This window comes from Triticum dicoccoides, chromosome 1A, assembly GCF_002162155.2.
Source record: "Triticum dicoccoides isolate Atlit2015 ecotype Zavitan chromosome 1A, WEW_v2.0, whole genome shotgun sequence".
Classification (NCBI taxonomy): Eukaryota; Viridiplantae; Streptophyta; class Magnoliopsida; order Poales; family Poaceae; genus Triticum; species Triticum dicoccoides.
In genome coordinates, this window is record NC_041380.1 from 356,363,216 (window position 1) to 356,378,688 (window position 15,473).

At 46.1% G+C, this 15,473-nt stretch overlaps 2 protein-coding genes across 2 annotated transcripts; one reads left to right on the top strand and one right to left on the bottom strand.

The window, feature by feature from the left end:
* The first annotated feature begins 710 nt into the window (after positions 1–710).
* LOC119272803 (NAC domain-containing protein 86-like) lies at positions 711–3,203 on the top strand. The gene is made up of 3 exons (XM_037554191.1): positions 711–1,301; positions 1,853–2,578; positions 2,679–3,203. Exons 1-3 carry the CDS (start codon positions 1,145–1,147, stop codon positions 2,801–2,803), a joined length of 1,008 nt encoding a protein of 335 aa, XP_037410088.1. The 5' UTR covers positions 711–1,144; the 3' UTR covers positions 2,804–3,203.
* A 4,486-nt stretch (positions 3,204–7,689) lies between these two features.
* LOC119272814 (serine/threonine-protein kinase BSK2-like) lies at positions 7,690–12,633 on the bottom strand. The gene is made up of 10 exons (XM_037554196.1): positions 12,355–12,633; positions 11,968–12,224; positions 11,736–11,871; positions 11,230–11,363; positions 10,893–10,998; positions 10,481–10,566; positions 9,762–9,950; positions 9,515–9,673; positions 8,768–8,881; positions 7,690–8,446 (listed from the first exon to the last, which is right to left on the bottom strand). The coding sequence occupies exons 1-10, from the start codon at positions 12,440–12,442 to the stop codon at positions 8,195–8,197; spliced, it is 1,521 nt and encodes a 506-aa protein (XP_037410093.1). The 5' UTR covers positions 12,443–12,633; the 3' UTR covers positions 7,690–8,194.
* Positions 12,634–15,473: the final 2,840 nt, after the last annotated feature.

Here is a 15,473-nt window from a genome sequence, read left to right on the forward strand (position 1 = left end):
TCGAGGCCGCTAATTAACTCTAGTATATGTCGCATGTCACTGGGCAAGAGAATCCTGCATCACCACTAATTAACTCTAGGACCGGAAGTAGAAGAAGCTCGTGTAATGTTCCTGCGGAGATGGGATTCGTGTAAAACAGACGCGCTCACGACGACGACACGAGTATGAACACATGAGCTGGAAAACAGAGTGGCGGTAAGTCCTGGGAGCCTACCTGAATTCCGAAAACCGGTACGCGGCCGAGGATGATAAACTTAATTAATCAACTTAAGCCAAGGGGGCTAAGCACGGATCTTGGTGACAGCGGAATGAACCCATATTCAAAACCAAAGCCCATATGAAAACAAAACTGCACTTTCGAACCTCCGCCCGCCGCCGCCGCCGCTGCGCCTCAGGGTTCAGAAAGAAATGAATAACGCATCCTGATCATCGCGTCGCCACGATACGCCCTGCACACGGAACGGAACGGCCAGGCACGTTTGGTTAGTGGTGAATTGCCCAAGCAAGCCGCGAAAGAAAACGAAACGGGAAAAGAAGTGCGGATTGCGAGACGGTTTGGCGGCGGCTTGGGCGCGCGACAAGCGCCGGCGGGGGTTTTGGAATGGCGTGCGCCCGACCACCTTCTCACCGCCTCTCCACCCTTTTCCCGTTGGCTTCTCCTCCTCGTCCTCTATATAAACGGCACCATGCCCGTCACTTCATCCCTCCCCAACCTCCTCTCCCTCCTCCTCAGTCCTCTCCAGCCGTCTTCGCCTTCCTCCCGCCCGCCGCGGACGCCTCTGCTCTGGAGCTCGTGACCGGAGGATAATGAGCGTGAATCCTGGAGGCTGCTACACCGTATTCATCGCCAACAAGAGCTTCTACTTCTGGATCTTCCAAATCTTCAACCGATACGGCCTCCTCTCCACCTGACTCCATTCCGCCTCCTGGATTCTAGATCTCTAGTCCTGCCTCGAGTATTTGTGATCGGCAGTTGACGCTACATATATACATACATACACACAGTTATTAGCTAGTCACAGCGCAAGCTTAAGTAGCATCATCTGCTCCTCCTGGGTTGGGTTGGGCTGGGTTACTGTCGGATCGAACTGCCCAAGATATTTGAATTGGCTGCAAGTTTCACACAAGCAAGCAAGCAACGAGCATGGGCACCATGACCCTGCCGCCCGGCTTCAGGTTCCACCCCACCGACGACGAGCTCGTCGGCTACTACCTCAAGCGGAGGGTCGACAACCTCAAGATCGAGCTCGAGGTCATCCCCGTCATCGACCTCTACAAGTGCGAGCCATGGGAGTTGCCAGGTACATACATACACATGCATCTTCCATCCGATTCATTCTGTATTTCAACATGCCACACATTCATTCATGCTTCGACCGACAAAAAAAGTGTTCGAGAGAGTTGAATTTTACCTATGTCAAACCGCATGGTGTTCACCTTTCTTCTCCCCTGAATAGACAATTTATTTGACAAGTAATAATTTGCCATCATCCTCGAATCGCATAATTCTTTTAGAAAAAGAATCTGCCCTCCAAATTGCTTGCTAGCTAGCCAGCATACATGAAAAGGGACTTTGTGAAAGAGGCATCTCGCCTCATATATTCTCCATAACTTAGGCCGGTTGCAGATGAGTCATTTTCCCGCCTTTTTCCCAAAGAAACTCGTTCTCCAAATCACCACAGCCACCCCTCTCAATTTTGGAATATTCTCAGCAGCCAATCACAGTAATCAGCAGACAGTTAACTCTGGCATAACCTTCTCTGCACTCAACTGTACATAGCTAGTTTGTACAGTGGCCAATGTGAATGAAAATGCTGAGATTCAGAGGTGTGTGCGTTTGATGATTCTTCAGAGAAGTCGTTCCTGCCCAAGAGGGACCTGGAGTGGTTCTTCTTCGTGCCGCGGGACCGCAAGTACCCCAACGGGTCGCGCACCAACCGGGCCACCACAACGGGCTACTGGAAGGCCACCGGCAAGGACCGCAAGGTGTCGTGCGACGGCGGCGCCGTGTGCGGCGTCAGGAAGACGCTGGTGTTCTACAAGGGCCGGGCCCCCGGCGGCGAGCGCACCGACTGGGTGATGCACGAGTACCGCCTCTGCCAGGACCTCCTCCACGGCGCCTCCAACTTCATCGGCGCCTACGCGCTCTGCCGCGTCATCAAGCGCACCGAGGCCGGCCTCCTCCACGGCGACGCGGCCGCCAAGGCGAGGCCGGGCCACCGGCAGATGAGCAAGGTCGGGAGCAGCTCGTCGCTGGTCACCACGGACCAGCAGCTGGGCTCCCTCACGCCCAGCCCGCCGCGCCTCGACATCGTCGGCAACGCCTTCCAGCTCCACAGCTCCCCCTCTCCCCTGTACGGAGGAGGAGGGGAGGTGGTGTCCGGCATGGGCACGCCTCTGGGGTTCCCGCAGCAGGACGCCGCCGCCACATTCTTCATCGACGGCGACTTCGCCGGCGCAGGCGAGACGACGCAGTCGCACATGCCCTTCTTCGGCGACATGGGCGTGGTCTCGGACCACGAGCTCAGATGGGACACCTTGCCGCCCTGCGCCAACAGCACCTTCTCCACCACCGCCGGTACGCGCACTGATGCTCTGCCTCACGAGCTCGATCAATTCTTGAATCCCCCGTCGCCATTTCGCGCGAGTTCTCAATGCATATGCATGTCCTTCTGCAGGCGCGGCGGAGCTGTGGAACCCGGCGGCACCGAACGCCGCCGCCCCGATGCTGTGCAGGGAGGCGAGCGACGACCTGGCGGCGTTTTTCTCGTCCTTGGACGAGAACAACATGGTGGTCTACTGAAGCTCTCGTTTCACACCCAAGAAAAGATCGTAGTAATTTCGGCAACAGAGGAAATAATTCCAGAAACCTAATTGCTCTCGGCAACGGCGGTATATTTTCAGCCAGTGTACGGGGTCGTATACCGTATGATATGTAAGAGTACGTAGTATTGCTACGCGCGTGTGTGTGTGTGTGTGTCTTGTACAGTTGTACTCGGAGTGACGGCCTATTTTAGCACTGTCTTCTCTCGCTGTGGCACGACACTTCCATCTCTTCCTTTACTGTGATTCAGTCTCTGTACTAGCTGCTGCTGCTGCTGCAATTTACGCAGCAATATGTTGTGCTCCCATTTCGGGCGATGTAAAATTCCCCATTGCTATTATACAATATATAACCTTCTTTAGAAATGGAGGATACATCATCATCATCATCATCTATTCTAACAATTCATGACCCTGTGATTCCTATGTACTCCCTCCGTTCCGAACTAGTAATTCGGAACGGAGGGACATGTTTGGTTAGGGTTACGTTGAAAGCAAATGGTAACGTAATGAGGTTACACTACATTGTGGGTGTAACGGGGCTTTTGCTAGTTTTGTCTGGTTGACTCACGCAACAGGAACAGAGAGAAGGACTACATGCATGTCAAAAAAAAAGGAGAAGGACTACATGGGAAAATGATGAGGTGGATGAAAGAGAAACTTGAAAGAAAAAAACTTTGCATTCTCTTTTTCTTTGGTGAAAATAGAAATAAAGATTAAGAGATGATCTCTTAGCAACAATACCTCTCACCATACATTTAATCATAGTATTTGATTACTAGAGATAAAGATTAAGAGATACTATCTCTTTACTAAGATAAAAACGTTTTGTATTTAGAAGCAGAACTATCGTGGAAAATATATTAGAAGCAGAACTATCGTGAAAAATTTATCATCTCTAAATTATCGTCGAAAATTGATACGACTTTCTTATCAATCACTGCACATGCCCTAGCAACCAGGAGCGGGTGTGATCGATTCTGTATAGCACTGTAATTGGATTACACAGCTTCTGATTCCAGCCCGACTCAATCAACCAAACCAAACGCAGGTAACGGTTTTGGATGGCGCTGTAATCAGGTCCGGCAAACACATCCATGGTACTGTATATATGCATGGAATTTCTGCACAAAATTGTTACAATAACTGCAAAGGAATCCTGACTCCTGACAGGGAGGATGCGAATATCAGTTTCCTGTAGAAGGCAAAACAGAAACGGCTTGGACCAGAGTGGTGTGCATCTGATGGCGTGGCGGTGACTTAGCATGGCATGAAGTCTGACTAAAGTGCAACCGAAGGGGGAGAAAAGAAAAGAGCCAGGAATGATTGACAGGAAGCACATATGCCCTGTGCTGGACGAGGAAATGTGGCCACCGTCATTCCAAGAATCACCCCATCTTAAAGAGAAAAGAGGCTAGAGGACGGCGCGCTCCATTTTGCTCACAGATTTTAATCGCGTAGTGCTCTTTCCCGAATGCTAGCCTTTATTCTGGGCCTTTTGAAATCTGAAAAAGAAGTGAAAATTTTTGTTGTCATGCTATTCCATGACAATTCTTTCCTGATCTTATTCATTCAGCCTCTATGCATTGGGTGCCTCGGCGGTAGGCTTGTCCCATGAATCTGTCCTTTCATATTCTAGAGCATAATGATTGTCAGGCTTGTTTGGTTCAAAAGATTTTCAAACAAATTTTGAAGGACTCTAACTCTTACTAGGAATTCTTTTTTCTACATGGGTTGTTTCATTCATATATCAGAATTCATAGGAATTTTTCCTCACAATTAGTTTGTGCTAGATTTCATAGAAAAAAATTTACACTCCAACCTAAGGAAGAATTGTTTTTTTTCATGCACAATCAAATAACCATGAATTTTTTTTAAAAAAAATAGAAACTACTCCCTCTGTAAAGAAATATAAGGTTTTATATTCTCTCTGTCCAAAAATACTTGTCGAAGAAATGGATGTTACAAATATTTCTGGACGAAGGATTGTTTTTTAAAAAGGGAGTACTATATAGTTCTGTAACTTTTTACAGACAAACACAATTATGTAGTGTTCAATATCTAATGACTTTCTATTGCTGTGGTTTTCAAGAAGAACAAATCAGCCTATATAGTCAAGTTCAGGGATGAAGTAGGGAAAAGATCCAGAACGGTCGAGTGTCTCATCCTCTTTCTAACCACTTTTAACTTATCACGGGACTTTCCACTGTTACACTACGAAACTTCTACGAGAAATGATGTTGTTTTTAATGTTAAAAATGCTTCTTTTTTGTAGGTTATTTTTTGTTGTACGCATTCATTTCATGTGTGGTGTACGCTACAACGAGCGAAGTACCAATCGCTATTTAAGGCGATGTGTACGCTATTGAAGCAGGTGGTTACAGAGGTTTGTACCCAACATGAATGATAGCATAATCTTCGGATCGATCCACCATCTATTTCGACATAGGCATAGTATCGGTCTATAGACTCTACTGTTGCTGAATTGTTGGTATTTTATCTTTCTGTTTGTCAGACTACTAATGTTTGACTGTGTGCATCCTAATTATGCAGTGACCACATGATACTTTTAATGTTTTGTATCCGTTAAATGTTACATTTTGAGATAATAAAATCACCTTTTTTAAGAAAAAGAACACTAGTACGAAGTTCAACCCCTCTTTTGGCTGTACGCACTACGCAGTATTCACCGGACCCACATATCGCATTCACTTTATTTCTTCTGACCATTTTTTTGTTCTTTTTCTATGCAAGTGCCAAGTGAGGACAAACTACAGATTTTTCCCATGGGGTACCTTTCACCCTTTCCCCCCTAGACTAGAGTTGAGCATTTTTCACAAAGTATAGCTTTTCTTTATTATGAGTTAAAAGAATTTGAAGATATGTTTCTTAAAAAAAAACTTCCGATCTATTTATCTTCAATTATTATGGTTGTACAACGAACATCAAAAATAGCAAAAATTATATCCAGATCCATGGAGCACCTAGCGATGACTACAAGCATTGAAGCGAGTCGAATGCGCGCCACCGTCATCGCCCCTCCCTCGCTGGAGTCGGACACAACTTGTTGTAGTAGGCAGTCGAAAAGTCGTCATGCTAAGGCCTCATAGGACCAGCGCACTAGAATAGCAACCGTCGTTGATGAAGAATAACGTAGATCAAAAGGATCCAACCTTAAGACACAGGAACATAGACGAACAACAACCAGATCCGAGCAAATTCACCGTGGATAGATCCGCTGAAGACACACCTCCACACACCCACCAACGATGCTAGACGCATTACCGGAACAGGGTTTAAGCGGGGAGACCTTTATTCCATCTTCAGGGAGCCGCCGCAATCCCCGCTTTCTTAAGTAGGACACAGACCCTAACAAAACTCAAAGAAACGACTAACAATGAAGTCCTCCCGCCGGCCTTGCCAGTATCCACCACGCCCCATGGCCTTAGAACCACCGGAGACGAGGCGGACCAGCGGCGGCGACAGCCAGAGGCACAAACCCTAGCTTTTTTGGAGGAGGAGACGGTGACGGCATCCAACTTAGGTTTTGATTGAGTCACGGGGTGCAGAACTATCAAAGGTATGTTTACCAAGCAAAAAACTTCCATGCCACACAGTTTTTTAGAGTTTCAGAGATGACAACAAGACCTACCTAAGAGCAACTTCATGTACCGCAAATGTCCTTTAAGGTGTGCTCTGAAACAAATTTACGGTATCGCGCATGGCACAGCAGAACAGATATGCTAAATGATACTGGAAATTTAAAACGATTTTCGCGCTACAAAGCTCACCACCGGAGTTCATCTACATTCCATAGCATAAAAACATAGCAAACTAATTTATTAGAGCTAGGGATTGCCAGCTCATGACTCGACGCCTAGGTATAAGGCCTCGGCGACCTCCGGCACGAATTAGCAAACGTGTGCTCTTCCTTCGCCGCCGTGAGCTGTTCGGCGACGCCATCTTCTCCGGCTCTTCAGCACGACGAGGAGCTCCTCCTCCGCCTCACGGCACCTCTTGGTGTGTTACCAAAGAGCATCACTGAGCTCGAAGAAGCGAGCCCACGTGCTCTGGCCATCGTTGCGGGAGAGCCCTCCGCGTTCTAGCGCCTGCTTCAATCACCATGGCTGATGGCTCGATGGCAGGCCGGCTAGAGCTGCCGGCCTCCGCATCGTGCCAAGAGTGCTTGCGCAGCGGCAATCCGCCTCGGCCCCCACACCCGCGTGCCCCTCCAGTTATATGGATTAGCAAGAAATGGATGGGATCATGTAGAATCTCTCGCCGAAGAGACCAAAGGAGACGACAAAGGCGGGAGGATTGCGATCGAGGATATGGAGCAAGCAAACCCTAAAACGCCCCCGACCCGTAGATATAGCTGCGGAGGGGCAATATGCAGGCCTCTTGTAAAAAAAAAAAATCCTACACCTACAAAGACTTACGAAGGAGTTACATAACTTTCCCCTCAACATAACCCCCTCTCCCTGATTTTAAGTGGGGTGGGCCCCTCATTTTCCCTAACCCCAATCATACTATGCCATTTGGCTAATTACGTAACCATTACGTTAACCTGTTCGTAGGTGTAGCATTACCGGTAAAAAAATTACAGGCCAGGCTAGATATAGCGTTTCTGCTCAGGCCCAAAATGCAAAAAAAAAGGCTAAAACTGCCAGATTTATGCAGGCCGGCGAGGTTTGCGGCATCTGCTGGAGTTGCTCTAAGTTCTTTCTTCAACTAACAAAACATTGGTTAATGCAAGTTCATACATCGTGGTTCAGATGCCAGAGGACACGCTGACAGAATATCATCTGACGTGGCCAAAACAATCAAAGACAAGCAAGGCACTGTCTGTCCAGAAAACAGGACGCAGGGCTAAAAATGATCTAACATTATTTTGATGCAAATCACCACCAATTCATTCAATAGAGAAGCAGCAGACGAGGAAACATGGTCGAATCAAACGGAATTCAGATGGCTCTGGTTTATTTTCTCTCCAGCTAATCACAAGGAACAAACCCCCTCTGTTCCCACACAATCGTCCAGCCATCCAGCATAAACAAAGAAAAGGAGAAACCGTTAAGAGATCGTCACCTTAATTACAATCTTCTCTCCCACAGGAGCACCGCCACGCAATGATCAGCGAAATCTTGCCACCATGCGGTGCAACTCATAAGCCTTCTGCCCATTTAGATCTTCCAGGTCACGACAGCGTCGTTAATCGACATTTGGGGGCAGGGACCGCGAATTCGCACGATAAAACAGTGCATTTCAATCCCACTCCTAGCAGTTCATCAGACGTCCCAGTGAACACTCATCATTGTACCCTTTTCTGTTGAAAGGCAACAACAGTTTGGAGGAAGCCGTGGCTTCGTCCCTAACCACGCCAGCTGTTTTGCTTCTTGGCCTCAAAGGTGGCTCCGTCGTTGAGCATGTCCTGTGCATCGGTTTCCATTCCAAGCTTTGAGAGAGCTAGGGCTTGGAGGTAGAATGCAGTAGGCCATTCGGGCATGCAGACCTGGGCCTGCATTGCGTCGCGTAGCGCAAGCTCCGACTGACCGTTCATCAGGTAGGAAAAACTCCGCCTGGCGAAAACTGTAGCTGAAGGTACTGACATCATTCCAACTAGCTGCAACATGCAAATTAGCTTGTCATGTTACAGGACAAAAAAATGAAGATCACAAACAAAATAAAAAATGAAGACCACAAACCAAATTGAAAGCTTTGGTAACATTGTGTATCAGTTAGAAAGTAGAATTCCTTAGTGACTGCTTTACTGGCAGCACTTGAGGTAACATATTGAGGGCCAAACTGCTTATGGAAAATATATTATTCAATTAGTAGCTATTTGGCACAAACAATCATGAAGCAGCAGCATATTGACATTGCAAAATTCATGAACTTGGATATCCTAGTTAAAAATAAGAACAGAGAATTTAAGTGATGTTACCTTTGAATAGTAGTCAATTGCAGTCTTGAAATCCTTATCTCGAAATGCAATATCACCAAACTTCTTTGTGTTCAGCATCTCTTGCACTTGCTGAGTCCATTCTTGAAAGGACAACTTCAGTTTTTACAGCAGCATAAACATGCACCAAATAAAACTAGCTTATCTTAACAGAGCAAATGAATGAGATTTCATAATTTCTAAATACTTGAGCAAATGGGAATAAGAAAAGAGAGGGAAAAAAAAGCATATGACATATTCTGTGCACAAGAAAAATAGCCAAAAAGGAGTTTAATAAGCAAATGTGCACAACAGCATCCTAAGTTTAAGCCTGACAAAATACTCGGTTATCCAGTTGAAAATGATTGCCTTTTTAACTACAGACAAGAAAGAATTATCAGTTATTGATGAAAGTCAGCTTCTCTCGATACAGAAGAGAAGATATCTTAGATGCATGATCCCCACTGTATATGCTAATTTCATCAAAGCATTTTTTTTCAATTTAATCATGCAATGCCAACATAGCTAATCATATGTAATTGTAAACTAGCATAGGAAAGGTGCAGGAAGCCATATGCCAAAACAAATCAAGTATAGGACCTTCAAGAACAAGTTAGCAGTTAATTTGAGAGAGGACTAGAAAAATGCCAAGTTGACACAAATCATGACAGAAGGAAAGTTCACCACATAAATGATGACCTAACAGCAGGTGTATCATAAATGAGGAATGATACATGAATTGTATGTTACCTCATTTTCTGCACCTTCATCGTCTTTGTAACCTGTTTTGAGCAATATATCATGTACTGCTGTAAGGTCCATTCCGGCACATGCCTTTCCAAGTGGAGAAAGAATAGTTGGTAAGACCGACGCGGTTTTTGTAATGCCCATCAACACATGCGATGCCACCTAAATTATGATTGATAAAATAAGTGAATTGTGTTACTGTAGGCAACACAGAACTTTAATAATCCAAAAGATGGTTGAAGCTGCTTACCTCCTTTTGCTTCTGAAGAGGCCCAACAGAGGACAATAAATACTTTATATTGGGTCTGTCCCTAGCTTCAAACTGCAAGCATTTTGATGCAAGATCGACTAATTTTGAAGCATCTTCATTAGCATATTGCCCTTCTAAGGAGGAATCCATCAATAGCAGTATGTTCTTTCCCCTTATCAAATCAAGTGCCTGTAATTCAAAACAAATGACGTGAGAAATTCACTGGCATGGCAACAGTGATAGATGGCAATACAACAACCTAGCATAATGCTGTTATGTTCTTTGAGCTGCACTTGGCTTCAAGTATAAGGGTATGTTTGGATGGTGAACAAAACCAACCATACCATCTTTTAGTCTTAGCCAAAATTTTGGCTCTTGTTTGGATGGTTACCAATATTTTGGTATATCTGTGCCCTCTAAACAACTCCTGTTCACTTTTCTGGCAAACATTGGCCAAAAAAAAACATGGACAACCAAAACCCTAAGCAAAATTTTGGTAGGGTTGGCTTCGGCTCAAACCAAACACACCCTAAGACATTCCAGACGAGATGGTTATGTGCCCTGCTTATTATCCATCAAGAAATCTAGTCCTTAGCAGATTCAAGCTAATGGTTCAAAGCTCATTTCAGCTTCCAGCGTGATAATTAAATAACAGTACGGTACTATCCACGATGCAAGGAACTGATAACAAGAAAAGCGAAGATTGAAATGAAGCATACATGACTAGGAGGAATGTGTTTCCCACTCAAAAGATCCAACAGAACTGTTCCGTAGCTATATATCACACTCTCAGCGATGACTCTGCCTGCCATTAAGGAGTCAAGCACAAATTATTCAGTGCAGTCCAAAGAACACGTGCTGAGCAGTTCAGGAGTAAAAAGAGAAAATGCGATCAGTTTATCACAACGACCCACAACATACCTATCATCTGATACTGAGGGAACACAGAAGTGTTTTTAAAAGATAAATTCAATACAGGTTCACAAATTATCTCTGTGGACAGAATAAGAGTGCTAATCTTATATCTAATGAGCTTAAAATAAGTCCACATGTTCACTTGTAAATTGTAAAGGATAACACCAATGGTATTAGCTAATTATGAATGTGGAGGGATCATGTGGTCATGCGTACCCGTTCGTAGGAACTCTGGCGGAGTGTAAGCCAGGTTAGTGCTATAACTTTTTCCGTCGCGGCTGTTCTTCATTAGTCCAAAACTCGACAAGCGAGGATCACCTTCCTGATGGCAAACATATGTTGTTCATGACAATGAGAATTTGCTCAGTAGCTACAGAGGTCAATCAAATTTCATAAAAAGTTTCATGAGAAAATTTTCATGTTCATGTAAGGAGTAACAGCAGCTATGATGCAAAAGTCAGCTGCAAAGAAGTAGCCAAACTAGATTTCCATCAGTAAGGTGATCCTTGCTTGTCAAGTACCTATCGAACCAGACAGGCAAAGCCATGCGTACCTCATCAAAAAGTACTCTGTAGGCATTCAAGTCATGATAGATTTTCCTGTTCTCTGCATTGCAATGATCGAGAGCTTGTGCAATGTAATGTGCAACCCTCAACCGCATTTCCCATGGCAACGGCTGCTTATCCCCTGCAAAGAGCAGACCAAACTCCAGTCAAACAACAAAACAAATATAGCACCACATGGTATGTATGGTAAGCATCTTCATATTTGAAATTAAGTCATGATTATGATGATTGAGGTAAAATCCAAAAAGAAATATAGCAAGAGAGAAAATGCAGACACGCCCAGATGGTCCTGGCAAATTAACCACATCTGTTTATGCACGAGACAGCAAGAGACAAATGTGGTAATGGCAGAGGTGCATTAAGCTCTTCAATCAATGCAGAGGGGGATCGTGTTTTGATCCAACCTCCACGGATCAAGTAGTAGTACGTCAGACCCGTATCAACAACAACTATAGCTAACTGGACATGGATATGAATAGACAGTGACACGTACAGTGGAAGAGGTGCTTGGACAATGTGTCGTTGGGCATGTACTCCGCGACGAGCAGCCTCTCGTCACCCTCGGCGCAGCAGCCAATGAGGTTGACGAGGCGCTTGTGCCGCACCTTCCCCACGCCGGCCGCTTCCGCCTGCAGCAACCAAACACGTGAGATCCGGAACGGGATCCTCGGAGCAGATACGCACAAACAGACAAGGCATTTGCATTGGGGCGCAGGGGCGCGTACAAGGAACTGCTGCGGGTCGGGCCAGGAGAGGCGGGAGAAGCGCTTGACGGCGATGAGGCGGCCGCCGTCGAGGCGGCCCCGGTAGACGACGTTGGGCGCCTTCTCGCCGCTCTCGGAGACGATGAGGTCGGCGCTGAAGCCCTTGGTGGCGGCCCGCAGCTCGGCGAGCCCGAACTCCCTGAAGACCGGCACCGCCCGCTTCGCCCCGTCCTTGTCGTCGCCGTCCGCGCCCGCCCCGTCCGCCCCGTTCGCCGCCTCTTCCGTGGAGCAAGAGGGGAGCAGGCCAGATTAGATTCGTTCCGGACACGCGCATTCGCTGGGGGGTTAGGGTTTAGGAGGCGGCGGCAATGGCGGCGGGCCCGCCCGCCTGCCTGCTTGCTTGCTTACCGGGATCTGCGGGGTCGTCGGGCGGGAGGGCGGCGTCGGCGTCGGGCGGCAGCGGCTTCCCCGCCGGCTTGGACTGGAAGCACCCCATCGGAGATCTGCTAGCCTGCCAGCGAACGGAACGCAAGCCGTGGAACGGAGGTGGGGGAGGGAGGGAGAGCGTGTGTGAATGTGGACTGGTGGAAGGAGGAAGCAGGAGAGGCGAGTGTGGCAGAGTGAGGTCACTGAGGTGGGAGGCAGCGCTCCGAGAGAAGCGCGGCGGCAGCAGGGCGGGGCAGGGATCCGCTGGGTGCGCACCAAACACCGCGCAGCAGCCGTACGCTGCTAGTAGTACTGTGTAGTATAACTTTTTTATTAACGGAAAAAGGAAGCAGAAAACATCATTCGAATCAATAGAGTATTTTCCAACCACGAAAGAAGTATCTGCTCTTCTGTCTATTGTGTGTTCGTTCAATCAGATCTGAATCAAATCGATGGTTAATGATGAACGAGTAGGGACCGACCGACCAAGTAATGCTGTGTGCACAGAAGATGAATAAGCTAGGCTGGTTACAGTGGGGAGTAACTTATACTAGTGTCATGCATATGACACTAGTCTAAGTTACTATCTTCATAATGTAAAGTAGCATACTATAGTGTCATAAAGAACTTCATTAATTAGCTTGTAGGCTCATCTTGTTTTGAAAAACACTATGTTACAGTAATATATTATGTTACCACTTCTCATTAACTACATGCCACATAAGCAAAAAATTCTCAAAGTGTGTTATGTTACTTGCTAAGTTACTCCGACTATGACTAGCCTAAGAGGGTGTTTGTTTACACGCACTTATTGGTGTAGGGATTTAAAAAAGTCTCTTTTAGTCCCATCTAAACCAAACAGGGAGGACTTATAGAGACTTAAAGTGGGCATTTGAGACTTATGAAAAAAGACCCTGAGGAAGAGTCTTTTTGGGACTTTTAGTTGTAACATGGTCAAGTCCATGTTTAGTCCCAGGAACCAAACGTGCAAGGACTTTTTAGGGACTAATGACTTTTTAGTTGGGACTAAAAGAAGTCCTACGACTTATGAACCAAACAGGGCCTAAGACCAGTAGAGTCTGCCTCTGATTCTTTTTTTCGAGAATACCAGCGGCCTCTACCCCATTAAAAAAATTACAGGCTAATATTTTGGCTAGATTTGCATTATCCAGCTAAACTTGGCTACAATGCATAGGCATGAATTTTTTTCCCAATCATCCACACCTAAATAAATCCAAAAAATTGTTGGATGCACCACAATTTGCACAATATTGTTCATATGTGGCATATCTTTCTTTCTTTAAGTTATTAGGAGGAGAGATGTTATGATTCCCTTAAGAAGTACGTCGATGGCAAGAACTGTTTGGTCGGTCTATTAGAGGCAAACCGGGCGAATACCTGAACAAGGCAACTACACCTAGTTAAACTAGGTCGCTAGCACCATAAGACATGCAAAAATGCCCAAAAAAACTGAACATGACGGAGCAGAGCACATCGCAGCACATGCAAAAATGCCAAAAAAAACTAGGTCGCTAGTACATCATCCATCGCACCTGCGACCTGGTGATTGGAATTCGTTGCAACAACACAGGAGCACCCGCATCGGCATGTCCGCCACAAGCGTGTTCTTCAACCTCATCAACATTGGAGAGAATACATATCTAAAGAGAGGCACACATGTGCTACTTCGATTCCGAGAGGAGGAAGAACAAGGCTTGCCTGACGCTCCCCGCATGTCAAGTGTGATTCTTCTGCCCTCCACGGCTAACTACGAACGGTCGCGCTGTCACATGCTCCACAGCCGAAGCCCGACCATCCAGACCACTGCCAACCAGGTGCGCCCACCAACAACCTCTCTCAAAACAATGTTTCCAGCGAAGTAAGGTCGCCAAGGCCACCCCATTGCCGATCCGACAAGGCGGGTCTATGTTTTCACCCGAAGAAGGATTCCAAAGGCAGGAGGGTTATCGATCTCCTCGGTGATGCCTTCAAGAAGGAAAGCGGCATCCTAGCTTCCCCGTTGCTCGCTCATACGTCTCTAACATATATATACTTTTTTATTGTTTCATGCTATTATACTATCAATCTTGGATGCTTTATATGCATTTTTATGCTATTTTATATCACTTTTTCGGACTAACCTATTAACCCACTGTCCAGTGCCAGTTGTTGTTTTTTGCTTGTTTTTGGCTTTTCAGAAAATCAATACCAAACGAAGTCCAAACACGATGAAACTTTATGGTGATTTTTTCTGGACCAGAAGGGGCCCTAGAAGGTTCGGGAGGAGACCAGAAGAGCTACGAGAGAGCGACGAGCTCACAGGGCGCGCCCCCTGAGCTCGTGGGCCCCACGCAACTTCGTTTGACCTAATTCCACCTCTATAAATTCACATATACTCCCAAACCAACAGAGATCCACCCGAAACACTTTTTCCGCCGTCCCATCTGGAGGCCTTTTCCGGTACTCTACCAGAGAGGGAATCGATTACGAAGGGCTTCTACATCATCATCGTTGCCTTCCGATGATGCGTGAGTACTTCACTACGGACCTACGGATCCATAACTAGTAGTCAGATGGCTTCTTCTCTCTCTTTGATCTTCAATACAATGTTCTCCTCGATCTTCTTGGAGTTCTATCCGATGTAATCTTCTTTTGCGGTGTGTTTATTGAGATTCGATGAATTGTAGGTTTATGATCAGATTATTCATTGAAAGTAATTGAGTCTTTTCTGAACTTTATTATGCATGATTGTTATAGCTTTGTATTTCTCTCTGATCTATCCTTTTGGTTTGGCCAACTAGATTGATTTATCTTCAGTGGGAGAGGTGCTTTGTAATGGGTTCAATCTTATGGTGTCCTCACCCAGTGACAGAAGGGGTAGCGAGGCATGTATAGTGTTGTTGCCATTAAGGGTAAAACGATGGGGTTTATTCATATGGATTGGGTTTACTTTGTCTGCATCATGTCGTCTTGCTTAAGGTGTTACTCTGTTTGTCATGAACTTAATACCATAGATGCATGTTGGATAGCGGTTGATTGGTGGAGTAATAGTAGTAGATGCAGGCAGGAGTCGGTCTACTTTTCACGGATGTGATGCCTAT